Here is a 16,031-nt window from a genome sequence, read left to right as displayed (position 1 = left end):
TCTTTGTATGCTGCAGCATTTATACTTTCACTTTCATTGGAAATAACTAATCCTGTTCCAGCATGATGATGATGCTCCCATGCACAAAGCAAGCTCCAAGAAGATATAATGTGTTAAGAGTGTGTTATAGCGGAAGAACTTAAGTGTCCCATAAAGAACCATTATCTTCTCAACTCCATTAATCATCTCTGAGGTGCACAAGGAGTGGAGCCTCCTCAGATTGACATCAGTGTTTGATCTCACTGAAGCTCTTGATGCTGATTGAAAACACAAATCCAAAATATAGTGGCAAAAGCAAAAAAGCCAAAAAAAAAAAATCATTTTAGGATGATGGAGGTATGGGGTGGTGGCGTATTGGTGTAAGGTCCTGTTATAGGAAAAGAATCAACTTTAAGGTAGTTACAGTGACATTAATTGGATTACGTTCCTAAAAAAAAAAAGCATCAAAGTGATTATTGGTTTTAAAGCAATGTAAAATCATAGGTATCACTTCCTGTCATTTAAAAAAAATAAATAAATAAAAACATGGACATTAATTGTTTGCATGTCTGATCTTTAAAATGAAGGCAATTAAATAAAGTGTGCAAAGTAATGCTGATTTTTTTTTTTTGAAATCTGAAAAAAAAATGTTAGGTTAGGAAGTAGAAGGCTGGTGATGGATTTCCCCTCAATCTAGAGGACGTCACTCATATGGAGTTGCAATCTAACTGCAGAATGCAGGATGAGAAACACACACACACACACACACACACACACACACAGAGAGAGAGAGAGAGAGAGAGAGAGAGAGAGAGAGAGAGTCGCCCCCCCCCTCTCTTCTTCTTCCTCCTCTTTCTCCTCCTTTTCCTTCTCGCGCATTCAGCACCACAGAGAACTGAACAGCGCACAAGCACTTTCCGAATACGGAAACCTTCCAACGCTCAAAGGACACGAAGAGAAATCAGTGTGGACATCTCCAGACCTTTTTTTATTCCCAGCAATGCAGGGCTTTCAACTTGCTCGTGAGCTCCATATGTAGTAGTACGATGATGTTATGATGATGATGATGATGATGATGATGGTGATGATGGTAAGGGACTCTTTATTTTTTAACCAGCCGTGCAACCGGATCCTCACACGGGGCTCGACATCAACACCGTCCCCGTGAATCCGCTGCGGTCTCCTGCCAGGCTTCGGCGCCATCAGCAGAGATAAAAACCGGCTTCCGCTGCAGATCTGAAGCCCGAAAAACGCCGCGGCAGCGCCTCGTGCATCTCGCTCCGGTTTGTGACATGAAAACGCGGACTAGAAAGAAGGAAGAGGGCTGATAAAAAAAGAAAAAATAAAGAAGGGAGTGGGGACATCTTTTTACCTTTTCTGTAGAACAAAAAAGGAGGCGTTTAGAGATCTGTGACAAAAATGTTATGATGTGGTGAAGATCACAAAACCATCACATGTGGTGAAGATCACAAAACCATCACTTTCATCCTGGATTGTTAGAATTTGTAAAAAAAAATCTGAAGAAAATAGACTTGATCCTGTGGTGTGGTATCAAATATACAAGGAGACAGAATCAAGGGGTTCTGGAGAACATAAAAAAAAACACATTATTACTACTAGCATTGGTCATCTATGGAGTTTGTTTAACATCCGATGCAGGTTTCCACCCGAATGAGCTGGGAGGATTTTAATCGGTGTGAAGTTCTTCCAAGCGCTGGAGATGTTCCGTGATGAAACCCTCTTTCCCAGTGAAATTCTGTGTTTGAGGAGGAACCGAGCGTTTGTTAACGTTCCAACCGTAACCAACCGGTCACACTGATGCAAATTCACCAGTTGAGCTCAGAGCGCGCCTCTCTACCATGGGCTGCGTCCAGAGCTTCAGCTGCAAGTCGCGTGTCAAGCGTGAGAACATCACCGTGTGTGACATGTTGGCTACCATCGACCAGTGTCCAACGGTGATCGAGGAGAACTCGCCCATAGTGTTGCGCTACAGGACGCCGTACTTCAAGGCCTCGGCCCGCGTGATCATGCCGCCCATCCCTCGCCATGAGACCTGGGTAGTTGGATGGATCCAGGCTTGCACTCAGATGGAGTTCTACAACACCTACGGGGACATGGGCATGTAAGTTGAGTTCACCGAGCGTTACAGTGTGACCTAGTGATGAAACGTGTACACCAGGTGATGAAATGCTGGTGAAAAGTGAGCCAAAATTTCATCTCCATCCACTCTCAATTATATAAATCTATTTTATGGCTATAAATAATACATATACACGATGCTACATGTTGCAGACTCTGGCTATTCACGGTAAATTTTTTGATTTTTTAATAATAACGTGTATTTGTTCAATACGTTTAATGATTGTCCACATACTCAGAGTAAACACATGCGTAATCACCAAGGAGGTTGTTCTTGAAAAATCCCGCTACAGCTATGGAAAGAGTCTCCAGTGTTAGAAATGCAGTCGTAGCAAAGTTTAACATCTTTAATAGAGTCAGTTTTTTTGCAACATATATGTTTTTACGCACATTTTCACGTGTTTCGGTGTGCGATGAAGATCATGGAAAGCAGGATCTATTCATATCCTAACTAACATGAACAGTTACATTTGCGCCATTTGGCAGCTTTTTCCAGAGCGAATTACATTTATCTTATGATACAACTGAGCGGTTGAGGATCAGGGGCCTTGCTCAAGGGCCCAGCTAAGGGTCATGCTGGAATCAAACTCTAGTGGCGGGCCGTGCATTTGGTACCTGGGCTTTCAGTGTGGACTTACCCAACTTAATCCACCTCGTAATACCACCACTATCACAAAGCAATTATAGAAACCATCAATACAATACAAAAACGCAATATAACAACACATGGCATCACAGAGAGAGAGTGGTTTTGAAGTGGTGAACAAACCCTTTCCCGGGCTGAGACTAGCTAGCTAGCTTAGGATTTGGCGATCTTCTTACGATGTCTAGCTTTTCTTAAAAAAGGGTTTTTAAGTGTGTCTGAGACCAAATCAATTTCTCTTTCTCGTAGGCGTAAAAAAGTCTAACTCAGACGTTTAGGGGCAAATTCTCAGAGGAGAATTTGAAATCTGATTGGCTAAAGAAACAGACTCACTGCTAATAGAGACTAAGGTAAAAAGGCCAGCAGTACAAACTTTGAAGGCCCTGGGCAGATTAGATTGACATGGCAGCAAATAGAGGCTGAAATCCGATTGGACAAAAAATCTAACATCCACAGCCAAGAGAAACGCTACAAAATGAAGAGAATAAACTGTTGGGAATAAATTAATACAATTTCATGGAACAAATATCAGAATTTATGTTGTAAATGTAGGTCAGTGCTTCTGATAGTGTTTAGGCCAGCAGAGAAGGCTTTGCCCGACACTTCGCACGACACTGTCAAACTCACAACCTTCTGATCACAAGTTCAATTTTTCAAACTGTAAGCTACCAAACTGGGACCGCTACTTTTATCATATTAACTTCTAGAGAGAGAAAAAGAGTACAAAAGATGAAAGAATGACCGTTTGTAGCTGATATAACGTACCAGCAAACAGGAAGCAACCTTTTTTTCATGATAAACGAAAGGCACCTGTAAATGGATAAAAATAACAATGCATTTGATTAATAATGGATGATTATTGGTACATTGCCACAGAGTAAAAGGAATAAGAAGTTTCAGGATGTACTGCTACGTTTTAGAAGAATCAGTGAAAATAATTCAACAATGAAGCTTGTTGTTGACTCCTTTCCAATAACCCAGCACTCAATCTACAGGAAAATGGGTGACCAAATTTAACTGACTAGCTTTACCGCTATTTCTATTAAGTATGTGAGCTAGCAATACAGTAACAATCTGTTAGTCATGGGAGAGCACGTTAGCTTAAATGAAAAGCTACTAGCTAGTTACCATCTAAATATAAATCTCAGCAGGTTGTTAATTCAAAAATGTTCACATCTTCAGCACGGATATATAACAGGAAGGACGGGATTCTTCGACTCGTACGCAAGCGGGTCAAAAACATAAACAAGTAAAGACAGAAAGCAAGAGAACACGAGGTAGAGAAATCACACATTCCTACAACCCTGACTGCCCGATTGGGTTTCTCCACACAGGGTCTGTTCATGTGGAGGTGCGTGTGTCTCAGGGACGTGTGTTTCTACATGCATGTGTGTGTATGTGTGGGGGGGAGTGAAATCCTGTGGAGGTTGTGTGGGTGACAGATGGAACAGATTTGATGACAAGATGCCAGAATTTTGCGCCAAGTGACACTTCCTGCGTAAAAAAAAAAAAAAAACGTGTTCTGAGACCGAATCTTATGAATCTTTCACACACACACACACACACACACACACACACACACACACACACAGCTGGCCCAGAGCACACACATACACACTCATTACTAACTAATTACTCTACTGCGATGAATTACTCATGAGGTCCTGACACATCAGTGACTGCACATTAAAGCATGTCGCTAAAGACGATAACATCGCTAACAACACTAACTGAATGAACGCTAATAAAGATTTGACAGGTTATGGCCTAAATGTGATTTATAAACCAAAAGTAAGGATGACATCTGATAAATGCATAGCCTTTGACAATCAACCAATGTTAGCAAAACGAGACTTCAGGAAGCCCCAGGTTCATAATGCTAAGATGTGCAATTTTCAGCCATTTCACCAACTTCTACTCAGTGCTTTTATCATTATCTTACTGCTAAGTTTACAACCAAACAAGCTAGCTTTTTAGCTGAATCACAAATAGCAACCTTTCTATAGTACGAGTCACCAACTAAGTGTATCGTATTTTTCGGACTATAAGCCGCTACTTTTTTCCCCATGTTTTGAACCCCACGGCTTAAACAATGAAGCGGCTAATTTATGGATTTTTCCTGGGTTTTTCCCGGTTTCACAAACTCTAAGCCAAAAAGCTGAACCCCATAACATTAGACCAATTAAATTTTCGAACGTAAACGAAAAAACGCACCCTGCCTGTGTTCTGAGCTGCACGGCATCGAGAGAAAAAACTTCCATCAGGTGATTTTTAAACGCAATACGATGCCAAAAGATAAACTCCCGAGATAAATTTTTGTGAAAGGAAGGAGGAAGACAGTGAACAATGACTTACTTGGTAGGCTACTGTTTAGATACAAGCCGTTGTAACACGTTAAGTCAGGGTGAAGGGAGAGCTCGCTTCTGGCAGGCTATTCCCAAAATACCGCTATCCTCCTAAAGGAAGCGCAACATATTTTACCCGTTACACCGTGTGTAACGTGTCTTTCGTTAAAGCCTGTGTAAAGTACATTAGTGTAGACGGCCTATGGACAGGTGGCTTATAGACAGGTGCGGCTTATTTATGTAAAAAAAAGAAATATTTGTAAAATTCAGTGGGCACGGCTTATATATGGATGCGCATTATAGTCCGGAAATTACGGTACATGACAACTAAAATTATATTGTGCTTCTAATTAGCTAACTATTTCTATTTAGCTAACATGCTCCATGGGCAACCCTGTATTCTAATTCTTGCTAGGTAGTTTAATACAAAACCAATGCTTGTTAGATTTTGCAAACAATTCCTCAATTTTAATGCCATATGGGTAAGGAAACAATAATTTTCACCATAATTTTCAACTCGACACACAAAGAAGTAAAAACTCAGAATAATTTGCATAAGATCAATTACACCACCTGCTTTTAGTTCTATTGAAGAACAGGAACATAATACACTTCTTCTTCTTTCGGCTGCTCCCATTAGGGGGCGCCACAGCGGCTCATCCCTCTCCATACCCCCCTGTCCTCTACATCTGCCTCTTTCAACCACCTACCTGCATGTTACATTATTACTACTACATAAACCTCCTCCTTGGTCTTCCTCTTTTCCTCCTTCCTGGTGGCTCCATCCTCAGAATTCTCCTACCGATATACCCCATGTCCCTCCTCTGCACATGTCCAAACCATCTCAATCACACCTCCCTCACCTTGTCTCCAAAACGTCCTACATGCATGGTCCCTCTAATAAACTCATTCCTAATCCTGTCCATCGTCGTCACTCCCAACGAAAACCTCAACATCTTCAGCTCTGCTACCTCCAGCTTCACCTCCTGTCTTTTACTCAATGCCACTGTCTCTAATCCATACAACATCTCAGGTCTCACCACAGTCCTATAAACTTTCCTTTTACTCTCACAGATACTCTTCTATCACAAATCACTCCTGCTATCACTCTTCTCCACTCACTTCACCCTGCCTGCCCTCTTTTCTTCACTTCTCTAACACACTCTCCATTACTTTGCACTGTTGACCCCAGGTACCTGAACTCCTCCACCTTCTCCACCTCTTCTCCCTGCAACCGCACCCCTCCACTGCCCTCACTCTCATTCACACACGTTTTCTCCCTTAATCCTACTGACTTTCATTCCCTTTCTCTCCAGCACATACCTCCACCTCTCCAGACTCTTTTCAACCTGCTCACTACTCTCACCACAAATAACAATATCACCGCAAACATCATAGTCTATAGAGACTCCTGTCTGACCTCGTCCGTCATCCTGTTCATCACCACTGCACACAGAAAAAGGCTCAGAGACGATCCTTGATGCAGTTCCACCTCCACCTTGAACCAGTCTCTTGTTCCTACTGCACACTTCACTGCTGTCACAGTGTCCTCATACATGTCCTGCACCACCCTCACATACTTCTCTGACACACAAGACTTCCTCATACAGTACCACAGCTCCTCTCTCTCGGCACCCTGTCATACACTTTCTCTAAATTCACAAACACACAATGCAACTCCTTCTGTCCTTCTCTATACTTCTCCATCAACATTCTCAAAGCAAATATTGCATCTGTGGTGCTCTTCCTCGGCATGAAACCATACTGTTGCTCACAGATGGTCACCTCTTCTCTCAGCCTGGTTTCCACTACTCTTTCCCATAACTTCATGGTGTGACTGATCAATTTTATTCCCCTGTAGTTACTGCAGGTCTGCACATCTCCCTTATGTTTAAAGATTGGTACCAGAACACTCCTTCTCCATTCCTCAGGCATCTTCTCACCTTCCAAAACCTTGTTGAACAATTTGGTTAAAAACTCCACTGCATCTCTCCTAAACATCTCCACGCTTCTTCTTCGGTATGCCATCTAAACTTAATAACTGCTCTCACTTCCTTCTTACTAATCCTATTCACATATCTTTGTCTTTCTTTCTATTTCTAGATGTCACACCAAGTACCTTTCTAACTGTCTCCCTTATCTCCCTTATCTCCCCTGTCTCCCTTATCACTTCTGTAGTAATCATCCAGCACCTCTTCACCACCACCGAGCCCCTGTCTGACCTCTTCCCTAAACCTCACACTGCAGTCTTCTTCCTTCAGTTTCCACAAACTTATTCTTCTTTCAGTCCTCACTCTCCTCCTCTTCTTTTTCACCTCCAAAGCCAGCCTACAGACCACCATCCAATGCTTTCTAACTACACTGTCCCCTGCCAACACCATACAATTGTCAGTCTCCTTCAGGTTGCATCTCCTGCAGAAATCATAGTCCACCTATTTGCCCCTTCCTCTACTCTTATATGTCACCCTATGCTCCTCCTTCTTTATAAAATAAGTGTTCACCACTGCCATTTCCATCCTTTTAGCAAAATCTACCACCATCTGCCCTTCCACTTTCCTCTCCTTAAAGCCATACCTACCATCACCTCCTTATCACCTCTGTTCCCTTCACCTACATGCCCATTAAAGTCTGCCTCAATCACCAATCTTTCTTTCCTAGGTACACCTTCTACCACTTCATCTAACTCACTCCAGAATTTTTTCTTCTCCTCCATCTCACATCCCACTTTTGAAGCATTAGCACTGATGACATTTATCATCACATCATTTATCATGTACTCTTCCTTCAGAATCACCCCTGCACCATTTCTCTTTCCATCCACACCATGATAGAACAGTTTAAACCCACCTCCAATGTTCCTGGCCTCACTCCCATTCCATTTGGTCTCCTCAACACATAACATGTCTACCTTTCTCCTCTCCATCTTATCAGATATCTCTCTCCCTTTACCAGTCATAGTACCAACATTTAAAGTGCCCATCCTAACCTCCACTCTCCTACACTTCTCCTTTCCCTGCTGTCTCTGTAGACGTCTTCCACAGTAGCCCAACAGTAGCCAAATTTCCACTGGTACGCTGTTGGCTAACAATACCTGTGGTGGTCGTTGGTAACCCGGGCCTCGACCAATCCGGTATGAAATTCAGGTTTGTGATCCGCATGTTTGATTTGGCACATGTTTCACGCTGGATGCCCTTCATAACACAATCCTCTCCATTTATCCAGGCTTGGGAATGGCACTAAAAGTGCACTGGCTTGTGTAACCCTAATGGATGGGTTAGGAAGTTAATACTCTAATACTTAAAATGATCACTAATGGTTAGCTAAACATTAAACATTAAATATATATATATATATATATATATATATATATATATATATATATATATATATATATATATATATATATATATATATATTTTAGCTACCCAGCACTTTTGTTTTAGTTTTTTTAACTGATTGACAGAATTGCAGTGGTAGTTTAGTGGTTGGCTAATTACACTAGTCATGAGAAGATTATACAAATGTTCCACTCCAAAACTTTTTTTGATCAAAACAATGTTGATCCCAAGCCCAAAATGGGGTTATTATCATGAGCATTGTGTAGTATCCCGGGTCCACTCTGAACTTCTGTTTTCTTTTAGGTCGAGCTGGGAGCTCCCGGAGTTGAGGGACGGCATGGTGAGCGCGATTAGTGACTCGGACGGCGTGAGCTACCCATGGTACGGCAACACCACCGAGACAGTGACCATCTCAGGCCCGACATCCAAACCTTCACGCCTCATCGTTGGTATGAACGACAACTTCTACCCGAGTGTGACGTGGGCGGTCCCAGTGAGTGAGAACAACACGCCGATGCTTACGCACATCAACCGTGACCAGAGCTTCACCACGTGGCTGGTGGCTCTCAATGTTGGCACGTGTGAGAAGATCCTGCTGCAGACCATCAAGTGGAGAATGAAAGTGGACATCACCATTGATCCCATGATGCCTCTGGGCTCCAGGGCCAGGCTGGTTGGGCCTCTGCACCAGGATCAGCCAAAAATCCTGACCCAAATGGAGCCTATTCCACAGAATGCCATGGGCAAACCCAATGCCAATGATGCCCAGGTTCTCATGTGGCGACCCAGAAGGGGAACGCCATTGGTGGTGATCCCTTCAAAGTAGCTGGTTAAGGAAATGAGTGCGGATAGAGGAGAGTATTTTCCACTGGGTTGGATTTTGGCTCGACCCTTTTCAGGAAATCTACAGCAGGGCAAGCAAAACAGACAGCTGAGAGTTCGGTTAGTGAGGTACTGAGCACCCAGGCCTTGGACATGCTAACATGGATCCATCTGAAACGCTGTTTTGGCATTCTGATGTTCCATTTTCAACCAATCTGTTTCTAAACACCTAAATAAGGGCCAGTCCTAGTTAGATCAGATATGTCATGCACTATACCACTGAAAAATGTTTTGTTTATTCAAGATCCCCTTCCAAATTTATATCATAATGAACTCCACCCATCTTCAATAACAATTTCCACCAGATTTTGGGGCAGGGCCATTGTTTGGATATGGGTTTATTCAGAGGAAGTCAAGGAGGCTCCAGTTTCAGTTCATCTCAAAGGGGTTGAGGTGGTCAGTGCTCTGTGCAGGACAGTCAAGTCGTTACACTCCAACTTTAACACCATGTAGGGAGGTGGTAGCTTAGTGGTTGAGGAAATGAACTTTGGATCCGATGGTTGTGAGTTCAAATCCTAGAAACACGAAGCTGCTACTCCTGGGCCTTTGAGCAAGGCCCTTAACCCTATAGCTACTCACTTGTATGAATGAGATAATCATAAGTGAGGATAAGGTCTTCTGCCAAATGCTGTAAAATGCAACTATCTTCATTGAGGTCGACTTTGTACAAGGGTATTGTCATGCTGGAGCAGTGTTTGGAGTTAAATTTAATGCTACAGCAAAACTTGGAGAAGTACATATGGATGTCAGCATTGCACATCTATTGGGCCATATGGTGTATTTTCCACTCTACTGGTAAATTGTATGACGCACAGGACAGAAATTGTCTGATGGCCAACTCTTTATATTGCTATCATAATGAATGGCATTAGTATTGACAGTAGGATGATTGACAGAAGAAGAGAATAGCAGGTCCATGTAAAAACGATTTGGAATTTGGGCTAATCTTCCAGGCTCAGGTAGAATCTGCAGGCAGTTTTTGGCAGCATTCAGCCTATCATCAGGGGGCATCTTAAGTTTGAATCTCAACAATGCCAGGAGCCTGGCGGATCCAATCTGGCCATGCTGTCTGGGTGCTAGGGACGGCATACTTTCTTTCAGCTAACAATCAGAGTACCACTGGCTAATCGAGGGTCTCTGTGAACTCATTTATGTAGAAGAGGAGGTATAGTGTTTTTTTCCTTAATGTGTTCAGATGCCCTCTGGGGTACATGCTGGCCTTCACAATTGCCGGTGGGTAGCAGTTGTTCGATTATTAAGAGCTAGTTTATGGGTAGGATGACAAAATTGGAAGGAAGTTATGGAGGAAAAGTATTTGATTAAAAAAAAAAACTGAATGATGCAAAAAAAAAAAAAAAAAAGTTCTAATCCCAAAGACAAAACTTTGAAAATGTATTCATATTAGTGTGGCAATGTTCCAGTGTTCTGGGGACAAAACTTTTAGGACCACTTGCCTTAATTCCACACTACTGCCTTTGAATGGACGAAGGGGCCAAAAGAGGCACATAAACAACAGAATCTATGGACTCCCTTAATACCCGCTCAAGGCTGGAAAAGGGGAATGTGATATCTAATGCGTTAAGCTGTTAAGGGAAAGGATTCATGAGTTAAGTTTTGAGGTTTGAATCTCACTTTCGATACAACTTCATTCATGATTTGCATTACAGCTCATTTTTTCAGTATCTTTCTGGTTGATTATAAACTAAAAAGAAGCAGTGATGGAGATGTTTACAAAGCTTGTGTTCTAGGCCAAACTTCGCACATAATTCAGAGCCTACATTCTTCATCCAGACAAAATCATGACATTGTATCGTAACTAAAAGGAAAGCGATTATACTCCTTTTCGACAAGGTGCTGTTCAGGAAAACCAGCAAAAAATTTTTTTCAGGCAACCTACGTTTCCTGAGAACTGAGCAGTCACGTACTCGGCTGTATGAGTTTCTGAAGTCAAATGTTATCCCCATAAAAAATTGTACAAGATTTACCTGGTTTTGAAGATCTATTTTTCCACACTGCACTGACATACACATACATGGCTTGAGGATGGTTTCATTTTTAGACCATAATATTTTTCATTTAGATTGACAGCATTGATCCCATCAGTACGGTGGTCTAGAAGTTCAAAACAAATGAAACTTTAAACAAATCCGAAAACAAAATAACATCTAAAAATCAGAATAAATTTTTTAAAAAAAATGACAATTCTGACAAAATGGAAAGGGTAGGTAGAGCTTGCGAACGGAATACTTACCATTGATTGGACAAGAGATCTGTCATTCATTGTCAACTTTGTTTCTTGTACATGTGTGGAATTCTGTGTTTACTTCAAACCATTTTTTTCCAATTGTGCAACTTTAAATGGTTTTTTTTTTTTTTACTTTTACAAACACGTGCCGAGTATTCCATATCCCAAACTCTACTTCCCTTTAATGGTTTGTCTAAATTGTCATTGTGTTTGTGAAGTTGTTTATGTTTTTTATTTTGTTAATTTGTTTTCTGAATTGTCAATTTGTGTTTGGATTTGTTCATTTGTTTTCGGATGTATTAATTTTTTTCAGTTTGTTAATGTGTTTTCTGATTTGTCAGTTTGTTTTTCGATTTGGTAATGTGTTTTTTCCTCTGGCACTTCTCAGCCATCATACATCAGACATCAGTATATGAATCTGAAGTCAATTACACCGCTGTAAGCTCCGCCCCTTCCTTCCATCTCACATAGGTAATATTTTGGTAACCGGTGCTTGGCTTCTCGATTCGATTCTCCCACCAGGAAGATAGAGCGCTTGATATTAAGCAGAAAAAATACACAAACAAGTCACGTGTAGTAGCATTTCACGGTTTGCAGCAGGACCTTCAGACAAGTGATTGATAAAAGAATAACATAAAAATATGTACTGTAGATTTACTCTCCAGGAAGGAGAGTAAATCTACAGTACAGTGCAGCCCAGAAGCCCCAGATGTCCTACAAGAGCAGCGTTTTCGTTTATCTTGTAGGATTATAAAGGAGCTTTTTGCACGAATGTTGACCTGATTGGCCTCCCACAATTTGCAATTATAGAAAAATATCAGTCAGGGAGCAGAAAATTCTGACTTTATCACATCAGATTTCAGTATTTATTCAGTTTCTGTAAACCCCAGTGTGAGAGGAGAGTCTGTGTAGAATAATGACTCAGAGGAAGAAATGTGTTCAATTCAAAATTGATTAAAAGAGAGAGAGAGAGAGAGAGAGAGAGAGAGAGAGAGAGAGACTCAGGCTCTTTCACCTGAGAGAAAGCAAATACGAACAGTAAATCCCTCTGCTGCTCATTAGTGAGACAAGAAACATTCCTATACACATGTATGTGTGCACAAATACCCCCCTCCACACACACACACACACACACGCACACGCACACGCACACACACATACACACACAGATGTGTGGATAAATTCTCTTTCTCTGTCTTTCACACACACACACACACACACACACACACACACACAGTGTGTGTCTCTCTCACACACACCTACACACATATGTGTGTACAAATTCATACATGTTTACATACATATATGGATGTGGGCACATATACTCTGTGTGTGTGTGTGTGTGTGTGTGTGTGTGTGTGTGTGTGAGAGAGAGAGAGAGAGAGAGAGAGAGAGAGAGATGGATGTGTGCATCAATACCCAATCTAAACACACACACACTCTTTCTCTCTCTCTCTCTCTCTCTCTCTCTCTCTCTTTACACACAAAAAGCTGTATGGACAAATACTAATTTCTTTCTATCTTTCACTCACTCACACATGCACGCACGCACGCGCACACACACACACACACACACACACACACACACACACTGCACTTTGATGGCTTTTGGTTGTTAAATTTGCAGTTTAAAAATATTAACATTTTCCATCACATGCCGATCCTCACAGCCACCAGAAGACGAGTGAGAAACCCTATTGAGGTGGACATTTCCATTCCACATTTTCCACAACCATGGTCAAATTACCACCACCTTTTTTGTTTGTTTGTTTGTTTTTTATGTAATAAGGATTAGTGCAAACGTTTATAAACACGGTTACAGTGAAAAGGGATTTACACAAAAAAAAAAAACTTCATCTTTAACCTATATTAATTATTTAAAAAATGAATTAATTAAGAGGATTGAAGAGGATGAAGAGTGGAAAGTCGGTTGGACCAGATGACATACCGGTAAAAGTCTGACAAAATTTTTTAGGAGAGATGCAGTGGAGTTTTAACCAGGTTGTTTAACAGGATTTTGGAAGGTGAGAAGATGCCTGAGGAATGGAGAAGGAGTGTGCTGGTACTGATCTTTAAGAATAATGGAGATGTGCAGACCTGCAGTAACTACAGGGGAATAAAGTTGATCAGTCACACCATGAAGTTATGGGAAAGAGTAGTGGATGCCAGGCTGAGAGAAGAGGTGACCATCTGTAAGCAGCAGTATGGTTTCATGCCGAGGAAGAGCACCACAGACGCAATATTTACCTTGAGAATGTTGATGGAGAAGTATAGAGAAGGACAGAAGGAGTTGCATTGTGTGTTTGTGGATTTAGTAAGTGTATGACAGGGTGCAGAGAGAGAGGAGTTGTGGTATTGTATGAGGAAGTCAGGTGTGTCAGAGAAGTATGTGAGGGTGGTGCAGGACATGTATGAGGACACTGTGACAGCAGTGAAGTGTGCAGTAGGAACAACAGACTGGTTCAAGGTGAAGGTTGGACTGCATCAAGGATTGGCCCTGAGCCCTTTCCTGGTTGCAGTGGTGATGGACAGGTTGACGGACGAGGTCAGACAGGAGTCTCCATGGACTATGATGTTTGCGAATGATATTGTTATTTGTGGTGAGAGTAGGGAGCAGGTTGAGAAGAGCCTGGAGAGGTGGAGGTATGGGATGGAGAGAAGGGGAATAAAAGTCAGTAGAAGTAAGACAGAGTAAATGTGTGTAAATGAGAGGGAGGGCAGTGAAGTGGTGCGGTTGCAGGAAAAAGAGGTGGAGAAGGTGGAGGAGTTCAGGTACCTGGATCAACAATGCAAAGTAATGGAGAGTGTGTAAGAGAAGTGAAGAAAAGAGTGCAGGCATGGTGGAGTGGGATATGTGCAGAGGAGGGACATGGGGTATATCAGTAGAAGAATGCTGAGGATGGAGCCACCAGAAAGGAGTAAAAGAGGAAGACCAAGGAGGAGGTTTATGGATGTGGTGAGGGAAGACATGCAGTTAGTTGGTTTGAAAGAGGCAGATGTAGAGGACAGGGGGGTATGGAGACAGATGATCTGCTGTGGTGACCCATAATGGGAGCAGCCGAAAGTAGAAGAAGAAGAAGATTGATGGTTTCTATAACTGACATCTTAGTTGTGGTATTAAGAGGCCCCCGATTCCATGTCCTACACGATTTCTGTTTCACAAATACTAAAAATATAATCACATTTTGCATATTTCACATAAAGGCATATTTTTATTGTATTATATTCTGAGCAAAATGAGGCTCAGTACCAGTATCAGTTAGGTGATTTCAAAGAAAATAAATAAAACCCTCCAACAAAAACAAGAACTTAAATCCAACGACCTACCAAACAAAAAAGAAAACAAGATGTGTGTCAGCAAGAGATAATACACTGTATGGACACAAGTTTGTGGACACCTCATTTCACATTGAGTTTCCATTTGTTATTAAAGTACCCGCCATTCTTTAGGGAAGATGTTCCACTAGATTTTGGAGTGTGCTTGAGGAGATTTTTTGTGACGTTAGAAAAGTTCCTGTTCATCCCAAAGTGCTCAGTAGGGTTGAGGGTCAGATCTCAATAGCAGGAGATCTTCCACTCCAATCCATTTAAAGCATATCTTCATGGAGCTTGCTTTGTGACCAGGAGCATTGTCATGCTGGAACACGTTTGGATCTCCTAGTTCAAGTGAATGGAAAAGATGTATTTTACAAATTGGTGCCTCCAAGTTTGTGATAAAAGTTTGGGGAAGAAGCAGGTGGAAAAGTCAGGTGTCCCAATACTTCTGTCAATATTATGTAACTTGAATATAGTCAAGTTTATCGAATATTTTCTGTTATAACAGCACAATATTATTCATCAATATTTCAGTAAATGAAAAATCAATTGTGGATCAGTTCAGACCAAACCCTGATACAGTGTGTAAAGATAAACACTGACTCCGAGGCAAATCGTGAAGAAAAACCCTGATGCAGAGTGTAAAATAAACCTGCTGAAGATCTAAAAGTGTAAAGTGGATCTAATCCAAGAACAACCCGGCAGAAGTCAATCCGGAAGATCATCCAGGGATTCGAGGAGATAAACGTTCTCCTGTGCTTTGATTGCTCGAGTTCACTTGTACACAAACAGTACAGGAAAACAGAGGTTTATTCGATTCTTATGTTATTTCCACACACATGCATTGTTATAAAAAAATTTAAATAAAAGCTTTTAAAAAAACGTAAACCTGCCCCTGATACGTCGCTGGAGCAGAAATACAGCACATATTAAGCCTTAAATATAAGTCACAAGTGAGAAAGTTATCTGAGAAGAGCACTGGAGTGATGATCTCTAATATACACATTTAACAAATAAGTACAGTATGAGTGTGTTGGGGTTTTTGGTGAATCAAAAAAAAAGGGGGGGGGGTCGATAATACTTTACACACACATCATAAAAATTCATTATAGAGCTGAAATCTGCAAAAAAATTGGCTCTTTTTC

The 16,031-nt window shown here is 41.4% G+C and overlaps 1 protein-coding gene across 1 annotated transcript; it reads left to right on the top strand.

Annotated features, from left to right (window-relative positions):
- Window positions 1-840: 840 nt before the first annotated feature.
- Window positions 841-12,647, top strand: fam78bb (family with sequence similarity 78 member Bb). The gene is made up of 2 exons (XM_046870419.1): window positions 841-2,101; window positions 8,748-12,647. The coding sequence occupies exons 1-2, from the start codon at window positions 1,839-1,841 to the stop codon at window positions 9,268-9,270; spliced, it is 786 nt and encodes a 261-aa protein (XP_046726375.1). The 5' UTR covers window positions 841-1,838; the 3' UTR covers window positions 9,271-12,647.
- Window positions 12,648-16,031: the final 3,384 nt, after the last annotated feature.

Source organism: Silurus meridionalis, chromosome 17, assembly GCF_014805685.1.
Source record: "Silurus meridionalis isolate SWU-2019-XX chromosome 17, ASM1480568v1, whole genome shotgun sequence".
Classification (NCBI taxonomy): Eukaryota; Metazoa; Chordata; class Actinopteri; order Siluriformes; family Siluridae; genus Silurus; species Silurus meridionalis.
Note: the sequence above shows the minus strand (reverse complement) of the source record. Positions and strands in the feature narration are given on the sequence as shown.